Source organism: Triturus cristatus, chromosome 7 (genome assembly GCF_964204655.1).
Source record: "Triturus cristatus chromosome 7, aTriCri1.1, whole genome shotgun sequence".
Lineage (NCBI taxonomy): Eukaryota > Metazoa > Chordata > Amphibia > Caudata > Salamandridae > Triturus > Triturus cristatus.
In genome coordinates, this window is record NC_140590.1 from 1,244,432,513 (window position 1) to 1,244,453,457 (window position 20,945).

At 40.6% G+C, this 20,945-nt stretch overlaps 1 protein-coding gene across 1 annotated transcript in view; it reads left to right on the forward strand.

The window, feature by feature from the left end:
- LOC146811709 (putative DBH-like monooxygenase protein 2) overlaps positions 1–20,945 on the forward strand; it is a 439,263-nt gene that overhangs the window by 169,257 nt on the left and 249,061 nt on the right. Inside the window, exons 2-4 of the mRNA XM_085618698.1 lie at positions 2,749–2,895; positions 8,708–8,869; positions 19,573–19,656. Coding sequence (XP_085474824.1) covers positions 2,749–2,895; positions 8,708–8,869; positions 19,573–19,656 — 393 coding nt within the window. The remainder of the gene's footprint in view (positions 1–2,748; positions 2,896–8,707; positions 8,870–19,572; positions 19,657–20,945) is intronic.

Sequence of the window (20,945 nt, forward strand, 5' to 3'; positions counted from 1 at the left end):
TGGATATGATTCCTTTTTCTTTTCAACTAGTATTTTTCATTTCAATTACCTCACCTAGGTGTTTAGGGGGACTGGCAGCTTTGGAGATCTCACCTCCCTATTTGAAAAATCTACTGGACTCTGTAATTTTGAGATGTAGATATTGTTTTGTTCCAAACATGGAATCAACGTTTCATAGTGAACAGGATATTTCACTACCTACATATTTCATACAAACTAAAGGTGACAGAGAGAAAAGTTTATACTCATTGAATGTTTATAAAACTCTCATCAGAAATGTTTTAAGGCATGGGCAAAATGTGCAATTGCCCTGGGCCCCCACCTTCCAAAGGAAACCCCTGGAAAAGAAAACATTCTCTCTCTCTCTCTCTCTCTCTATCTCACCTGTTTCTATGACTGTATCTCAACCTCTCCCCATTTCTCTGCCTGCTCCAACTTACGACTCTGTCTCTTTTCACTCAGAGTCATGTAAAAGGTTTTTGTTTCAACTGTTTATGTGTGACCACATTACCCGTTTTTTGAAACTTTAACTTACAATTCAATATTGTTTGCCATCATGCAGGCTTGGATTAGCATTAAATGGGTAATACAATTCCAAATGATTCCGAACATAGGACCCCAAATATATCTTTCCTGAGCCCAAAAATACTTAAAAATTACACTGACTCTCATTATTTCCAAACAACGGGTAAGAGGCTAGAGAATCTGAAGATTTGTAACCTTTGGCTCAACTGGTAAGCGTAAGACGTTTTCAAAGTTCTTTATTAATAGCTAGGTAGTCCGCCATCATTAATGCTTATGAGGGTTCAGAGGATTCCTTTACTAGAGATTATAGAGGACCACTCCACCAGGTATATAGCCGCAGGCTGGGCTTAACAAAAAGGTGTCTCTTGTTTCAAGTGTGTAGCCACCCACATGGTTCTCCCAAAATGCAAGTACACACCATGATCGATTATCATTCTTACCATTTCAAGAAGGTTCTTTTGGTAAAACTGATTCGAACACTGTTGATTGTAGAATATATTATTTGGTATGTGGTACTCTGGTGTTCCAATGAGTTGATGTGGGTGTTTTCTATTATGGAAGCATGATATGTTATGTCATACTTGCTATATATGGGATGAAGAACCACCTACTGTATAATATAAGGATATTGCAAGTCACCGAAGAGTTCCATGACCATGTAGTGGAATGAGGCTGAAGGCTGAGTTCCTTTATAAGTTTATGGATCTCTGAGGTGACTAGCAATAACTTTATTCTGTATGGCAGGGGTCACTTTATTCCTTATAGTACATGGTCACACCCTCACCTTTACCACAAACCACTTAAATCTTTGGTGCATAGATCTTTCATATGAAAAAGAAAGCATTTTTGCAACCATGAAGAATAGAAGTAGACTATCTAGTACAAAATTAAACAAATAAAACAATATGTTAGATATTTGTTGCAAAAATGTATTAGAATCAGTTTACTACAAGTCAGTTTTTTTTTTAAAGCACATTAGCCCATAATGTGTAGAAACATTCAGAAAGATTCTAACTTATCTAACTAATTACCTAAGGAGTGCAAAAAATAAACATGTTGCCATGAATATTTCCTTTCTGCTTTTCATGGTGGAGCTAGAAAAACAGAGCGGAAGGAGGAAAAGGCATGTTTTGTTTTTGTTTTTCAAACTTTTAAACTGCTGTTTTAATTGTGCTCCTTGATCTGTCTTGCCTTTTCCCTCAGCTGCTGGCTCTAGTAACAAGCACTGTGATGTCAGAAGTCAAGTATGTACACTGCTTCATCAACAGGGTCCTGTGCTCGGTCACCAGCCCCTGCAAGTGCAGTATAATCACAGACTTATCTACTACTGTACACTTCCACTGCCAAACAGCAGCATCAAGAATTCCAGGCTGTTAGGAAACACTGCACTTGTAATATTCTGCCCGGTAAATTCGTCTGAAATCTGTGCTTCTGAATCAAAGGGATGCATCATATTTATAACAATATGACCTATCCCTGAGCTCCCCACTCCGCTGGAGCACAATTGGCTGCCATTTGCCAACGCAGGCACTCTTGCATCATGGTGCAAGGGTGTCTGAGTTGCGGGGATGATTGTTTTTGTGCAGGAAGGGATACCTTCCTGCACAAAAACAATTATGAGAAGTGTTTTCCTCTTTCTATGTGCTGCAGAATGCAGCACACAGAGAAAGAGTAATAATGAGGAGAAATAAAAGTTTTTCTCCTCGTTGCGCTTCCTTACGCCTCCTCTAGGGAGGCGTAGGATTCTGTCACATTCCCAGGTTAACGAAACGTAAATCTGAGAATGCGGCAGAATCCATGGGTGTTACGTGGGAACACCCACTGCAACACCCATGGAACGCCCCTGTCATGCAAAGTGCTGCATGAAAAAAGGCCATATTCACTTGGAGATGAAAAGCCTCGCAGAGTGGCTTTACATGTCCTTGTAAATATGGAGCACCACACTGCGCCACAGGTGCATCACAAAAAGTGGCACACCGGCAGTGCAGGGGGCTTTTAAGGAGGCACCCGTATGAGCACAACTCTGGTTCTCACTCACAGTATCACAACACTATCAATGTAAGGCCACATCAGACATTCCATTCCATCCAAGCACGCTAAGGAATTAGCATACTACATGTCTGGAAATGCACTTTTGCATCCCATCAGGAGTATGATGTGCTTTATACAAACGATTGCAATGTAATATACTATAATTATTGCTCATTTCTTTGTGACCCACAGGACTATCACAGCATAGGTAAAGCCCTCCCAGCAGTCGACGAGAAACAGGACTACAAACTGGTGTCACTAACGGAAAACGGGACCTCCACCTGCATGAGATTCAGCCGACATTTCAGAACATGTGACCCGAATGACATGGACATCACAGTGAGATGGAATTTAAAGTTATCTGCCTTTTTTGATGCATTATTATGATTTATGGGTCTGTAGAACTCCTAAAATCTTACACCCCCAAAATACACTTTAACAGCAGGTCCAGGATGTTTTTCAATTTTATGAGGTACTGTGCCCCAAGATAAGGTATAACACAGCATATCAAAGATACAGCCAATCAAGTAAGGCAGACTCAATAAGTGACTTCTAGGGTGGAACTAGGACATTTTAAAAGATTCATTGCAAAAAATCCAAAGCTGCAATACAGAAATTGTAAAGTGCTGATGCACAAATTATTGCTGTGAAGGATCTCAGCAATTGGGAGATATAAAATAGTAGGCAAAGTCAAGAATTATTCTAAGTCCCAAATGAGCAGCAAAATCGATAAGAAAGTAGACGGCATCCCCAGTAGCACTGGAAAGGTCTCTGAGCACAGAAAATTAGAGCATCTTATAGCCTTACCACCTAAGCACTGTCTCACGAACTAAATAGTGATTCAGCCTACTCTATGCTAATGTCATCTGGAGCTGGTAGAACAAACTCGTTAAAAAAAACACTAAGATATTGTGACTGAATGTAAAACAGCAAGCAGGTGGAAGAAACCTTGAAGGCTGCAAAATTACTGAGCTTTTGCTAGAGAGACTTCCACAACAAAATCATTCGGACATAAACAAACATGACTTTGCTTGGGCAGGATAAAACATCCATTTTGAATAAGGTGGCGTTGAGGCCTAATTGAGTCACTTTGACTGGTCATAGACAATTGTTTCAAAGGCAAAAGCATCAAATAAGTGTGCACATGTAAACTTGTTTATAGATCCATACTCTGCATGTTGTTAATAATGCACACTTTTATAAGAAGAAAAAAACTCCTACAACATCATATCATGCATTTATGTTTTTGCTTCAGTTGGCGAGGTGATCCCGAGTCCTGGGCTTTCTCGGGCACTTTATGAGTCACAGGACTGTTCTGGGACTGGAAAGCTGACCTGTAGTCTGGGTTTGGGAATTCTTTACTCTGTTTTCCATGAGTTTGCGGGTGCGCCTAGGTATCCAGGCAAGGGATGGGGAATTTTAATTCCTCGGCTCACACTTATATTGAAGCAAGAATACTACCCCTTTGCGACCTTCCTTGAAGGTACATCTCAAAGTGCATAACATGAAGCCTCATAGGAGCTCTATGACACTATATTGAGGGTTATAATAGCGACCTACAACTACAGATCCCCCCTTGGTAGGGTTACACATAACAGAATGGCCCCCAATGCTGATTTCACTGCTTATCTCAAGGCATTTCTCATTAAGTACACTTTGGCGTGCAAACCCCGATTATGCCAAGTCGACCTAGTGGTTTCACCTGGAGAATAACAAATTTCTCCCTTTCATGGTATCAGCTATCTTGATGGCCATATTTAGACACAAGTCAAGGCTATTCTCAGTCATCATAGCTGCCAATTCAGTTATGCCTGTTGAGATTCTGTCAGTATTCTGTTAAAAAGATATTATGGAGTTATTCTTGCTTCAATTTTCTTTGTAGATCAAGCCCATAGGCAATGGAATGCCTGAAACCAACCCTGAGAGTTGAATCCAACTGCACGTCCTTTAGCAAATTCAACTCTAAAACATGCCCACTAATCAGCTTTTTGCAGTAAACAGGTTGTGTCAGAAGAACATCGTACAGGGTTTCTTTCACCTTACCTCTCGCCTTCCAACAAACCTCAGTAGTGACCAAGGTTGACATTTATCTGCAAGACTTTCTTCATTCTGAAGCAGAGTCAGGGTCATATTTACTTTATTCGGCTAATTGTAGCCATCAAAGTACATAAAACAAACAAAACAGATCAAATCTGCAATCGATAAAAAACATAAAATGATTATTATTATTCTTCATAGAGTCCTGCCCCACTCAAAATTCATTATCCACAATAAGACAAAAGTACACTCCTTCAAATAATGCCACAGTTCATACAAAATTGGAAATACAGACCACTAACACATAATTAGGCCTGGGAATAAATAAATAAATAGAATAATTATATAAAATGCAGTTAGCCCAGCATCAGTCTTATCCAACATTACATATAAAAAAGCATAAAAATACTTTTTTACGTAACAGGATTCAAAGCCCTGTCCACAGGGAGATTCATGGGTAGCCTATTCCTACACCTGATTGCACCTATTATAAAACTTGCTACCCCAAAACAGACCATAGGTGAGACCAGCATTTGTAAATATACCAACGCTGGCCTAACTTGCTCAAAGTTACATCCTCTAAGCAAGGGAATAATACATTTTCTGCGCAAGGAGTTGTAATATGCGCAGAAAAATATTATATGAAGAGTAATCTGGGCTGAGAAATTGTTGCAAGGACCCTTGCAATAGAATTTAACCTTCCTTGCCCTTTTTGACCCTATGGACATAGCATGTGATATTTTAAAATTGGTAATTAGATCTAAAGACTCCATAAAATTTGTAAAACAGTTTAAAAGGGTTTGCAGCCCCCTTGCAGTCCTGGCCACCAACACCACGTCATCAGCATACAGGAATGCAGGGAGCATTTTGGAGCCGGCTCTAGGGATATCTTTACAGCAGGAAATTAGGGAATCTCCTAGCTTATTAATATAGAGAGTAAAAAGGGGCCAAAATATACCCCTGCCGGACCCCTCTCTTTACTGCTCATGAGTCAGTCAGGCTGCCATCTTCATTAAAGCGCACAGCCGCTGTTGTATTTTCGTGGATGGCTGCCAGAAAAGAGATTAAATCAGCATATAGCCCTATATCCTGAAGGATCACCCAGAGTTTTGATCTATTAACAAGATCAAAAGCCGAGGTTAAATCTATAAAAGCCAGATGAAGATCCCCACATTTTACAACTATATACTTCCCTATCACCAAATGGAGATTAAGGCATTGATCCAACGTGCCTTTCCCTTGTCTAAAACCATATTGGAGATCGGAAATAATATTTGCTTGGTCCAGCCAGTCTGTTAACCGGGCCAGGACAACTTTCTCCATGATTTTTGCCACGGAATCATTCTGAAGTATCCAAAAGGAGACATACAGCTCCTAAATAAATAAATAAATAATATAGCTAGAAATATAGACATCTTGGCCCACCCTCAATATAGCAACACTGCAGGACGCTTTGCATAGTGGAACATCTCTTAATGAGGATGTTGTGCGAGGTGTTGGATAACTTGAGAAGAATTCAGCTAAGAGCAGCACGTATCGCTAACAGACTAGAGGGCATTCAACAGCCCACTTGAGCCATAGCACTGGAGACAAGGTACTGAGGTACAGCTCGAAGAATGTATGACCCCTATTCCCCCTGTACTTATGTGAGGGGAAAGCCTTGATGAGCATAATTCTTTGAAAATGGATAACCTCTAACACGGAAAGTATTTAATTGCATAATTTGCAGATTTCACCAACATGTTGCTACTTGCTAATATGGATGAAAAAACACAATGCAAGAGAATGTGCCCCATGGATTGTGCTTTTGCTGCATAACTTAGATGACATTGCTGTATAATTTGGCCTTCCATGCTGCATGATCCTAGGAGTGCTGACATAGATATTTACAGACACACACACACACACACACACACACACACGCACGCACGCACACACACACACACACGCACGCACGCACACGCACGCACGCACGCACACACACACACACACACACACACACACACGTAACGTTGGCACCATTCAACAATTCTGCACAAACCTTGTGCAACTCGTCCCAGGTCTATTTGCAAATGTTTTTACAGTAACTCTGGATTTTGCAAATAAAAACAAAATACAACATTTTAAAAAACTTCTCACTGAAAAGCACAAATAATGAATGTGATGGAGTAAAAAACAATTGTAAATCCTGAATGGTGAGAAAAGTGAAAACAGCACTTGTAGGAGAGCTGAAATATCTATTTTATCTGCGTCATGAACCGACATTACAAAGCCAGTACTCAAGCCTGCTTTAGATATCGGTTTATTCTAAAAAAAAAACACTGAAGAATCACAACTCTGTAAAATAAACAAATTAGGGAGCATTAGGATAATTTACAGTAGATCAGATGTACTGTTCATATATCTCAGAAGTCCAAAAGTGTTCCAGCTAGCAGAAGTTTTTAATAATAGCCGGAGCGGGGGATGAATACTGGCTCCTTTGTGCCATTCAAAATCCCCCAGTTATCTCTCTGTCATTTCCATAGACTGGATGTTGCTTTTGTCTCTTCTTGCAAACCAATCATTAATAGGGATCTCTTTTGGTTGCCCCTTACCACCTATGTAGACAAATTGTTTTACATAATACTTCGCTTATAACCTCTGAAAATTTCAAATCCCCTTGAAAGATTTTATCTCTGATCTTCATTATCTACCCTGTTAAGCTTATATATATTTTCTCATTAGACAATTTTATATTTATTCATTTACAGTATCTAATCTAGTATGTTTTTCTCTGTTTTACTCCTTCATGCCATAGTATCAGTATTCCCTCGCCTTCCCTCCTTACCCTTCTTCTTAATTCCCTTCCCTCTTTTCCTTATCTCCGCCTTATACAATTCCCACAAATTGCTTTTACTCTTTTCTTCCAGATATCAGCCAATTACTTTGTTATATTGTTATATTGGATTTCTTTCTATATACTGCTTATGTCTTTATGTATTAATAAGTTGCTAATAAAGCTTTTCAAACTGAGAAAAATCCCCCAGTTATTGCCATGAACCATTTATTTTTAGTGAAGCCTTCAGCTTACCAATTTAACAAAATATATGGAATCGAAAGAGTTAAACTTAAGTAAGAAAAGAGGTAGGATGAGGTTTAACTTTATTATCTATCATCCAGGATCAGTGGTGCGCTGCTGTTTTCATTGTTTTACTTTTTATGTATGACTTTAACACAGTGGTGTGATCCTGGGCAACCAGGTCCTATCTCTTCAGCTGTGTGGTCCTAGCTCTGAAGATGGCCAGGTGCGTACAGAAAAGGTCTAAAGACATTTCAGTTCGAAGTAACGATGTCTGCACTGCTAGAAAGAATTTCAGGTTTTAATATACAGTACTTATCAGTAACAATATCCATTTTGTCTGAATGACTTGAAACATGCTTCTCAGACATGTATCCTCTTTAGATGCACATTGTATAGCATAACCTCTGTGAAAGGCAAAAGTTATGTACCTATAACACTGGTTATCCAGGATGGGTTTAGCTCCTAGATTCACATTCTATTTAGTATTCCTAGCTTAAAGGAAAAGATGTTTAAATGTAACACCCACTCTCCTGTGTAGGGATCCACCTTAGATAGTCAGTCTTTAACTCCCTTAGGAAAAGATCATTCACCCACTTCTCTCTGCCTAGCCAAACATTGACTTTGAGAAAAGGCTGTGTGCTTTCCATAAAGTGATTCGAAAGAACACACTGGTTGGAGCCAACACCAACTTACAATTCCTATTTACGGACATTTAGTTGGCACAGAATATCCCTTTGTAAGGGTATGTAAGGGTGGCTCTTGATGTGAGGCGGAAGACAGATTCCATCTAGAAGTTCACTCTTACCTTTGTACCAAAGGTTTGCATGTTGTAGCTTCAAAAACATACACAAAAGGGGCTTTGCTGTAAAACCAGTTCTCCAGCACACTTTCTAGTGCGTAGAATGGCAGCGTTACTGACATGTAAAATCAGTTCTCCAGCTTCTACAGCTTGTCCAACTGTTGCACCATTTTAACAGTGAGATTTGTGTCCCTCTGTGAGTTGATAACATGTTTGCTTTTTCCCTGCTACAAACACTCTGCAACCCCTAACAGGAAGAAACCATGCGTGTGATCTTCGCCTATGGCATGGATGACATCATCAGTTATCACACAAGCCGCAGAGGAACGAAGTCAATCTATTTGTTACAAGAGGATTCGCCCTCCCGCCTGTCCAATCCAAGCACCGTTCTCACAAAGGAGTTAAGGATACACAATGTAAGTTGCATTGTGATGTTATAAGGACCAAGTTTAAGTGTGTACATGAGAGCTATGAAGCGCAGCTACATTACAATTTTTGAAATGCCAATTCGATCAGGCGCTGGTTATTTCTGTTGATGTTGTCATTGGAAGATCGGTAAATTTCCAGCATTCTAAATGAGGTGGAGGATATGAGAGGAGGGCATCCTGGTGAGTTCACTTTGCCACTGGATTTAAGCTAGCCTGGCTGATGAGGGGTGTTCCCCGAAACTGGTCCCAGGATGCTTGTTTCCGGTCCAGGGAAGACCTGGCTTGGCAGTTCGGGCTGGACTGTTCCCATGAGGCACAGGGTCAAGACTGATTTGCATATGGCTGGATCTGAACTGGGGTGGCAAAGTGAGCTCTAGAATGATGATGGATTAAACCCAGATCTGTGACTGGGGGTGACTTTCTGAAACGTTTCAGGGCATCGTCCATCATCTCCTTGTGTTTGATTCATCCTGGGGAGCTGCCAAATATCTTCAGCAATGCCTTTACTGCCCAACCATAAAAGTGGCTCTAAGCTTTTTTAGAGAAAGAACATTGTCAAATCTCACTTTGTGGAGGGGTTTGGCTGACACATTACGATGATCTAAAATGTATCATTTACATTAATTAGTGTATTTGTTGGAAATGATTTGTTTGAAAACATGTAATATGAAATGCATCTACCTTTTCTCCCAAAATATTCTGGGACTAGATACATTACTTGTCCACCCCAGCAATAGAATATTTGAGGGAAGGCACTTGTCACAGATCCCAGGCTTAGTATTATTCACTGTGCCATAAGATGTAATAATTTGTGTTAAGTTGCTTGATACTGAGGTGGTTTTAATCATGCGTGACAAGATAAACTACTATTAAATCTCCAGTCCTAGAATAACTTGGCATAAGTGCTTGCCATATATCCCAGTCTACACTAAACCGTAAAATACAAGAAAAGTGTGTGTTATATTATCATTAGAACTGTGATCTTCTGGAGTTTCACTAAAAGAGTTTTTCTCTAAAATCCATTTCAATCATATTGTTTTTCAAAGAAATGTTTTCATTCAGTTTGTCTATTAACAGTTTTCAACCAAGCCAGGGATGTCATTCTGTCTGTTTCAATCACTTTCGAGAAGCAAATCCAGAGTCAATGAAGTGGAGGAGAATAGGTTTATGTAAGAAAGCAAAAATCCTTACAGGGTTGTGTTGGAAGGGACATCACAAGTTGGAAAATGTCATCCACCTAAACCCAAAGAACATCCGGAGATATCTCAAAGTGTCATCTACATGAGTTATTGTCTCGCTTTTACATAAAAAATAGCACAAAATGGATATCGTTTTTTTCCGCAGACACCTTTTCTCTTCCTTTGTAGTTCTATGTAACAACCATACTGATAGAATGTATTTTCCTTTGTTTGACTCCTTGGTGAATTAATTGGACATTTGACATCATTATCTTGTCTGCTGTAAGACACATGGATGACATCAAACTCAATTTTCATTTTTCATCTGGTATGTGGTGAAAAGTCAGGCCACTTGCAGATACAGAATCACCTGCAGGGGCAATGGGAGTATTTACACCAGACCAGTGTCCATGGAAGACAGGTAGAGGTTGAGGCACAGTCAACTGCAAGGCAGGCTGACAATCCTGTCAGTCCTGACAATGGTGACATGCAGCCTTTTCTGCTTTAGCCCCTCTCATGCTGGATTGATTCGCATGACTCACAAAATGTCCTTTGAAAACTGGAAGGCTAAGTTAGGTGGCTGAGAAATAATGTGCGGGGTATCATGAATAGTGGTGCTCCCAACACGTTTTTTGAACGTTATTTGCTGTTTTATCAGCTTGAGTGACATCCCTATTCTGGGCGGCCATCATCAGCTACAGACACAGACATGTACCCCATCACGTTCTTTGAAAAAGTCTCCAACTTTGTTTTCACCATCAAGTGATGACTCAAGGAGTTTTCATTGGCAATGACTTCAATCTGTGGGTAATGAGAAGCAGAAGAAATATGCAAACGTACTTGAAATATGGGACCACTTGAATGTGATCAACACGTGAACACTCCCAACCCTGGCTTCTCTCCTCTCACCTTCTGCTTGTTAATAGCCATATCAGAGGTTGCCAGCCATCTTCACTCATCCTCTTCAATGAAGTAGTGACCACTAAAACCTTATGAACTTTAAAGTAGTCTGGGTAGGATAGCTGCAGCTAGAGCAGTATTGGGGACTGGGATATTCTTCACTGCATCCAAATCTGTTTCTTCATTTCAGAAAGGTTGGCAAGATCTTTCTCATCTAGTCTACTCTCTCTGTTGCTCTCTCTCCCTTAATAACATCTCCTCCTATCTCTCTCTCTGTCACTCTCTGTTTCTCTCGCTTTCTCTCCCTTTATCATTCAGCTGTTATTCTCTGACTTTTTCCCCAAAAAACTCTAACTTCTTTTATTTAAGAGCAGTGTGATCAGACTCAAGAGGAATTGCAGGGGAAACAATGAAGTGGCTAATGGGAGTACCAAGGCCATCCTAACCATTACCACGATGCCAGTTGTGGGGCTCCTCAATGAGAGCAATGAGTTGTAGATTTGTATAAAGAATATTCTTCACCTGATCTCCTCCGTGGATGACCTTCGCATGATACTGACTTGGACACCGTCAGTCGCCTCATTTTAAGCGATCATTCAAAGCCATTTGACACTGTGAACTACAATGTACTTGTTTCAAGCCTAAGTGCTTGTGGTCTGTCAGGACTTGCATTAGACTCTCCTAGCCTCTCCTAGGTAACAAGGCACAAACAGTGGTCCTGGACCTGCACCACATTTCCTCCCTTTTCAGCACTGTCAGTACTGCAGCCCCACAGGGATCGGTCTTGTCCCTGTACATTTTCAATACTTATGGTCAAGCACTTCTGTAACTCATTGGGAGCTTTGACTTATAATTTTATACATATGCAGATGACACTCAGTTGACCTGCCATCTTAACATCAATCTTTTTCAACTAAACTGTTATGACGGTGGGTTGCACTAAAGTGAAGGAGTGGCTGTACACTTATAGGCTGAAAATTAATTTGGGCAAGACAGAAGTTCTCTGTGTTGGTGGCTGCTGTTCCCATTGGCTCTTTTATTTCTGGCTTGATAACTTTGGGTATTTTCCCTGCCCTAATAAAGCTTTAAATAAGCGGAGGCGTCAAACTAAAGATCAACGCTCACGTTCTGTAGTTATTTCATCCTGTACCTTTCTACATGTGTAAGCTTAAGTCAGACCTTCATTGTCTCATGCCAGAAGATAGGAGAGCCGCCATCTTGACGCTGATTGGCTCATGTCTAGGTTGTTATAGTGCCATATATCAAGGCATGAACAAACTCTTATGCTCCTACTGCAGTGGTTACCAATCTCGCAGCCAGAGTCATGATGAGCTCAGCTCCTCAGTTTGCCAATCCAATCCACTAGTGTTGGAACTTTAGTGGCTCCATGTCCGTGCTAGAGCAAGTTGCTGAGTTCAACTGCCTAGCGCTAATGCAGGCACCATTGCACCATAGTGCCAGGGTGTCTGCGTTGGGGGGAAGATTGCTTATGTGCAGGAAGGTCTCTCTTCCTGCACATAAACAATCTCTAAATGCAGTTTTGTAACTTCTATGTGTGCTGCTTAATGCAGCACACATAGAAGTTGCAAATTAGCATTTTAAAAAAATTGTTTGTTTATGTGCAGGAAGGGGGACCTTCCTGCCCACCACAACAGCCATTGCCCTCCCCTTTCATGCTAAATACAGCGTGAAAGGGTGCCTTATTTACAAGGCAGCGTTAAGCCACGTTGCCTTGTAAATAAGGTGAGGCCCCTATTGCCATCACATCATCGCTTGCAAATTTGCCTCTTCCTTTCGCCCTTCTCGCTTCTTGCAGTTCGTCGTTTAGGAAATCCTCCTGTAATTTATGCTCTTTTTCAGTTCTTGCTCCCCAATTGGGGAGCATGAACAGAATGTGTTCCCTCTGAACTTCAAATCAATTAACTCTTATGTAGATTTCAGGAAAAAAAGCAAAAAAGGTTTGATTTTCTGAATAAATAACCAACAGATTTACTTCATGTGGTTTCTCTAGCATGTACGTTCAAAATGTTCCCCATACAATGGAACAGCCAAGAACCTTTAACTCACAGTGACCATTTGTATGATCCTTAACACTGTCAACATTACTGTGGTGATGAACTACTGGTAATGTACTTCCTTTACTACTTCTCCACCAACATCAGATTCATTGTTTAACACATTTAAATTATAGGAATTTAATAAAGCAAGATATTGATTCCCAGTGGTCTTCAAAAAACTCGTATTTTGGAGATTGACCCCATAAAACACACAATAAAAATACAGTTACATCTATGCATAATAAAAGTAGAATAAAAATGTCAATTCATTAACAGAGTAAAGAACCTCTCATGTCTTCTGTTGGCGTCACATTAGCTTCCAGTAGTCACTAAGCTCGAGTTCCAAGTACGCACTGCCCACAAATTCTAATGAGACAAAGGGCCACCCATTATGTGCCTAACAGGATACAGAGTTCTGCATCAGCTCAAATAATTATCCAATCCATAAGATGGAGGTAGGAGACCTTGAAAGCCCTGGGTACCATACTCTGGACACATGTAATGCAAGCCTGAGGTCTGAGTCTAACTGCATGTATTTCTATAAGGGTCTAAGAGGTGAACTGTTCTGTCTTGTCTTACACAGAAATCTTGTACCCCAGGAAACATATCATACTGCCCCTATCATCACTAACTGGTCTCTAACTCTAATGTGTGTCTCGGCTCACATACTCTGTTTCATCTGCAGCACTCTGAACTACCAGTGCTAAATTTGAGCCGGTGTTTCCGCTGCTTGGCACCAGCACTTAATAGTCAGAACTGGCTTTGTGATAGTCTACCACATGTTAGCGGTGTCTGTTCCATTTTGAGATGAGCCCAACAACACTGTTTAATAAGTCAATATACATTAAAAAAGATTAATACCTGCCACTCATGCCATTATTATGCTTTGAGTGGACTAGAATGGTCTGAATTGTCACACTTGTAGGAGTGCGATGGTTAGTAGTTGTGTTGGTGCTGTCATTGGCAGCACTGAGTGGGGGAATGTGTGGTGCAGGAAGAAGTGGCCTCCCAAGAATGGCCATTGTACTTACTTTTTATTTTTTTATTTTTACAAATTAAGCACAGGTTGCCGCAACACAAGGCCCTTTACAAAACCTTTCAATAAACAAATCATTTAAATTTAAAATTTCTATTTCATTGATTTAGATCTCTTATGATATCAACAATTATACTAGATACATAATCCATCTCTTTAAATAAAATTCTTCTAGACACATATTTTAAAAACTAATTTTAACACATGAATAAAAAAGATTTCATAATTGTAAATACTTTATAACAAACAAATTAGTTTGGTGCGCTTTTAAGAAAAGTGATCATGATGGAGCGGGTTACCAGCTTGGGTTACACACACACATACCAAATACTCACCTGGGCCCATAACATTCATACAGATAAGCTAGTAAAAATCCACTGGAATCAATTTTGTGATTAACCTGAAATTTTATATTCACCTTTACCAAATCTTACCAACTCGATCTCCTTGTCAATAAATTTCCTCTACTTAATGAATCAGGTTGCTGAGTTAGTTTAAGGTAGAAATGACATTAACTTTTCCTTCAAAATAACCACAAACTCAAAAAGTTTTAATATCTTTTTCTAATCAATAATTTTGTGAGTCAAAATCAATTACAGTCAACACCTTCTTCCTTCAAGTAGAATTTAAAACTCAAATAAAACTAAGTCACAATAAAAAATCAATGATGTCAGTACCTGTAAAGGGAGGGAAAAAGAGAGCAGGTACAAAGACAGGTTTGACAGAATTATATTTACCTAAGGTGATAGATGAACCCAATCCTTGATGATGGGCCAGATGGAGTCCACCGGGACAGGTGGCAGACTGAGGATCAGGGCAGGTTCAGATCTGGGAGGGTGACCTCTTCTAAGTGCAATGCCAGCGTCACACCCCTCTCTGGCACTACTCTCCTCGAATTTCTCTTCTGCAATTCCCTTTCTAGATGATTGGATTATCAATCAGTATCTCGGTCTCTCGAGCAGGGTCACTGGCATCTGCAGGGTCTGAGACAGCGTCTCGGACAGCGTTAGTAGCAGCATACGTTTCGGGTCTGTGACGAGTCGGAATGACGGGTCTGACACTGGTCTCTAGCTAACTTACCTCAATTATACTATTCTGTGTTCGTGTACCACCCCCAAAAGTTTAAATATTCATGTTTTCCCCTATTCTGATTGGACAGGGCAAGGAGGTGAGTTCATCACACCATACTAAAAGTAATGTTTTTCTTAGGACCATTGTTCTATGTTTCCGCCCCTTAATTTACTTTCCCAAAGCTTTATTCTCACCCGCATTTCACGTTATGATCAATAAATTTTGAAACATTATTCAAGTTTCTTCCTTTGTCCGGGTCAGTAGGTTGAGTTCTCAGGTGTCTCTGTCCAGTGCAGTCTTGACTGTGTTTCAAATTGTGCCATCATGGTTCCCTGCAAGTTTCTGTGCGCCTGTGTGCTGGTCAGGTGGGTAGGGATTTCAGTCACCCTCCGAGGCCCAAATATGAACTAATAATAAAGTCAGAAAAAGACATGTTAGAATGCGAAAATAAATGATTTCACTGTATACCACTTATCTCTACTCTATCCCCATTTACTTATTTCAATCTTTCGCATTAGTTTTTAGGAGAACTTATAAGGTTTAGTTTAAGCAATAGCATGTGCATTATCATGTGAGTTTCAAGCGGCCATATTAAAAGCTATTGCGCAGCTGCAAAGTTTCCCTCATGCATAGAAGGCGTCATACTACGTAGATGCAGTAGACGCATGCGCAATGAAGTTCTCGTGTTTTTGGAGGCCATTTTAAGACACTCGGATTACTTGTTAGTAATACACATAGAAAAGCTCCCCTAGATACAGTATGTTGTGTATAATGCAATATTTGTATTTACAAAACATATTGGTTACGTGATTAAATGTTATTTGAGAGGATTGCATACAAGCAAGTTTCTTTAATACGAAACCTTGCTCCATCATCACGTCAGTGGTGGAGGAGAGGTTATATCTAAAAACAATAGGTTTTATAAAACGATTTCTATCCTCTACTTCCTCGTTATTAGAACATGAACTTAAAACATGCCCTAAATCCTGGGTACCATGATTGCATTTGTCGCAAACCCCAGTATGTTCGTCTAGAAGACTCCGACTACTTGTACAAGCTTTTGGAGGGAGCATTCCCAGTCTCATCTTCTGATGCTATGCTCCAAAGTAAATCTAACTTATTGTTGGGGTATCTTAAACTCGATAGTAGAGGTGAAAGATTTATAATGAGATAGTTGAAGGCAGTGAGCCCTAGCAAACACAAGGAGATGATAGACAGAGCACTGAAAGTGTTCAGACACTCACCCACAGTAACAGCTCTGGGTTGAATTGATCATCGTTCTTTAGCTCACTTCACCACCCCAGTTCAGACTCAGCCATATGCAAATCTGTCTTGACCCTGTGCCTCAGGGGAACAGTCCAGCCTGAACTGCCAAGACAGGTCTTCCCTGGACCGGAAACAAGTATCTTGGGACCGCAGTGAGCCTTATCAAGCTCATGCCGTAATCGGGGCGTCATATTTTCCAAGAAATGCTTCAAATGTACTGGGGACCAGGTTTGGAGGATGGTTTCTGTACATTGAAAATGTGCTAAAGCTGTTTTAAGATTTATTTGGAAAGTATCATGTTTTTTCCCTGACTTAAAGGTCTCGTATTTAAATAAGGCCTTCTTCTGCGTGTAATAGTTTAAAAGCCCATCTGATAATGTTGGCTAGGGCTATTGAGAAGGCATTAACTATAGCGAGTTGTAAGCAAAGGATCTGTACTGGAACGGCCTGACTCAGTAGAGTTATTTGCCATAATAGTTTGCCTTCGCTGTTATTCAGAACGTTCCATCTCGTTATAGGAACTTACTCTGTAGCATAGATTATAATCAATAAACAAAAAGATTAGCCTCATTTACAAGTGCCAAGGTGCATTCAGATGTGGTGAGCAGGGAGATTACTCTAGCTGTTGTCAAATGGGAACTGTCACAGGGAATTGTGAATGCTTGCAGTTAAGATGAAAAACTTCTGGTTCACTGAATTAAATATTTTTCTTAAGTGTTTCTTAAGCCGAATCAGAACTAGTTCTATCTTTTTTCTAAGCATGCTTGTGCACATCTAGCAGTATTGCAGTAAATATGCGACATCCCTGTATGAGCTCCGGCACCTTTAACTAGTTGTGTCAGTTGCAAACAGGGACAGTGCACCCTTTTACATATAATCGGTTGCCACCAGGGCAGCCGCAAACTGGGGTGTGATACCCTGGGGCAGGGCATTAGTGAAAAACAATGGCTGATTGAAGTAGCCGATCCACCTTTCACTATGCAGGCGGCACCCGGTCTGCACTTTTAGTGGGTGCATAAATTCTCCTCCAGATGGGTGCAGTTTATAACTGCACCTCCATGCAGGGAGAAGTCTGGGAGGGAGTCCATGCGACCCTATTTATCCCCTTTCAGTGGTGTCCTCGGGAGTGCTCTAACTGTAAGCCACCTCTGTGTGATGCACTGTTAGTGTGTCTCCTGGGTGTCTCTTTACCTCTGCGCTCAATTCCATAATATAGTACAGGCACAGAGGCAAAACATTACCCCCATTAGCATGGGATAATGTAGAGACTGTGCTGTCACAGCCTCCGAAACTAAAAGTGTCACATTTTCACAAGGCAGCTCTTCTTCATCCTCCCTGTGGTGAATGCAGGAAGTTAGTTTGGTTCTTACCCTGTGTCTACTGTGTCCTTTGTAGCCTCCATATGCGGCTATGTGCCTATGGGAGCTAGCATCCATCTTGGATGTTATCCCCTTCTCTGTGAGTTATAGTATGCTTTCAAAGGGCTGGGAAAGGATCATGGCCATACATAAAATAGTACTATGCTAAAGCCTTTCTGTACATGTTAGGCCATTAGAAAGACACTTGTCGATTCGACTGGGCTGGGAAACAGCGTTTTCAACGCTGCCATCACATCGCATTCCTTTACAACACGGTCGTTAAAACGACCGCGTTGTTAGAACGCGATGCATTTACATCGCAAGTCATTAGATCGACTTGCTGTAGGGGACGCTCTAACATAAGGAATAATATAATTTACCGTTCCTACACCTTCCCTACTGTTGCGCAGGCTAGAGTTGGAATAGTAAATTATACTATTCCTAAGTCCAGCGCGCCCCCTACAGCAAGTCGATCTAATGACTTGCGTTGTAAAGGTATCGCGTTCTAACAACGGAGTCATTGTAATGACCGCGTTGTAAAGGAACACGATGTCATAGCATGCGATGTAACATGCTATATTCGTCTGGGCCACTTCATGTGCTCCGAGAGTATGTGCAGGTTGGACAAACCAAAGAAGGTGGAATTTTCCTCCAATGTAAAGCTGACGGTCTGCTCGACTCTAAAAAGGACAGTTTGGTGGACAGGGACAACCCTCATGCTTTTGATGGAGAACGCTGTCTGCCAAGCTCTAAATCAGGCCATCAGTGTAGCTATGGTTCATTACTCAAATGAGTTAAAAAAGCATTGAAATTCCCTTAAAAAAGTGGGTTTACTATCAGAAAGCTAAAAACTGCTAAAATTTAGGCAAATATTCTAAGCTTTGGAACAATATTTCTTGCCTCCGTGCACTACTCATGACCTCACACAAGGTAAGGACTTGGCTTAGTTTCATTTCCCAATATTCTTTTTTATTCTATCAAGTATTCTGGCATTTTTCCACTTGCCATATACGATGATGTCCAGCATCAATATTTGGTGCTTCCATATCCATTGCTTTACATTTTTGCACCTGAAAGTGTTAAGCGTTTATAGTACCAGGTATAATAAATAAGGCTCCCTGTTTACTGTTTTTTCTGATTTTTACATGTAAATACAGACAGAAAAACATTTATTTTCTTGTCTGTGTTTTTTTTTTTAAATGTGGCTAAAAAAGGAAATCGGGTGCTTTTTGAATTATTCTAAATACTCTGTCATGACTGCCAGGCCAATAAGTGTGTGGATTGATAAGTAATGGGTTAAAAAAGAAAGGAATTTTAGTAAAGTGGCTTTAACAGCAGTAGAAATGAACAAGGCTGATACTAAAATGTGCATATTTTCATATAAGTGCATTGATTTATCTTCTGCAGGTGTTCATATCACTGAAACCTGGCAGGCATTCAAGCATGAATGCATATCTTTTGGTTAAATAAACGTGGAAATATACCAGTTTCAGCTTTTTTTTTTTACAAAACTCATAATAAATATGGATAAATACAGATGAAATTGGCAAAAAATAAATATGGATAAATACAGATGGAAATGTCAAAAAAATAAATACCATAAAACTGGGAGCCCGAATTGTAAAGAATACAGCACCACTAAAGGTACCCAGTAAGGACACGGCATGTCCCCTCTGTGTTCCATTATCTCATTGAGGTAAGTGCGTCCATATGGTGCTAGAAGGCCTTCGTGACTTGCAGTGTCCTGATTTCGTTTTTCTGGGAGAGTATTTGTCCCATGTATTGTTCTTTCTCGGATCTGAGCTGTAAGTTGCCTCTCTTTCAGTTCACAATTCCTGCAACGGAGACCACCTATGCCTGTACCTTCGTCGCCCTGCCCGAGGTCACAAGGAAACACCACATCTACAAGGTACTGTGTGCAGCCACACTTCCATTGGGTTGGGCCTGAATCATATAGTACCGATCCAGATGTTAAAGGCTTTAAAAACCGCCATCCCTAAATTCTTTGCTTCGTTGTCTCAGGCATCCCCGTTTGTTCTTAGAATGCAATTCTTGCTCTGTCTGACCTGGCCTTTTTTCTTGATGTTTATGTTGTGTTCGTGTAAGCAGCAAAAGTCTTCAGAAAAGTATATCTAATGTGTTTAAGGAAGAAAATCAAATTGTGGAAAGAAAAAAATTGCAGAAGGGAATTTTGGCTGATACTAAAAGATGCCAAGTAGCTGCACAGTGTCTTGTGGCGCAAAAGAGCGCAATGTGTTGTCACAGGAAAATGGAGTCAGATTTTAGTAATGCGAGGATGCTTCACCTTTTTGCACACTCAAAGAGTTCACAAGGCCGCTTTAGCTATGGCAGCAGTAGGGTGCACTGATTGTACTGAAAGCAATTTTATTTTTCCTCCCTGGGACTGGCATCTCTGTTTCATTGAATTAAGAAGCCATCTTGAAATGGGCGCTTTCATTAGCCTTTCACATGTAAGGAGAGTGAAACACTGTTGCAAGCAAACTGTCAGCCAAATTAGGTTGCATCTATTTCCTCACACAGAAGCAAAGCAGCAATTGTTACAATTATCCTAATAAAGTTGCTAGTGATGCATCTTTATTTATTCAGCATTTTATCACCCAATGGGAAGCTATTTACAAACTTTAAGACCTGCTGAAAATTAGTGAGTCATTTATTAACGTTTTGTGGTTGTAATGACACCATTTAGGGCCCGACGGTCTTGCACCTGTGTACTCGCAGCTAATCTGATTTGTGGAAATGGGTAGTGTGTTTGTCCTGAGATAGTGTGGTGAAATGTTGCTGGCTGTGACACGTTTGGCTTGGATTGGCTGTGGAAATGCTTCCTATTTGTTCATTGGTGGTGGGGGCTGTATGCTGAAAGACTGCCTTTAGTGATTGCACGGCGGCTCCCGATGCCACCACCCATGCAGTGCAGCGCGCTCATGCATCCACATGAAAAACTCAACACCCAGCGCCCAGGTGCAGTATACAGCTGGCCTGGAAGGGAGAGCTCTTGTGTAGAAGAGCTGGCCTGACATCATGGTTTGCACCACAACGGTATGCAATGATGATGTGGCGCTAAAGCCGATCTGCACGTGTTCCTTGAATAGAACTCTAGCTATTCTGGCAAATTTAGATCCCAAATTATTTGTGAGGCCGGAAAAGCTAGATGCGGGCAGGGCCTGTAGGATACTCCGA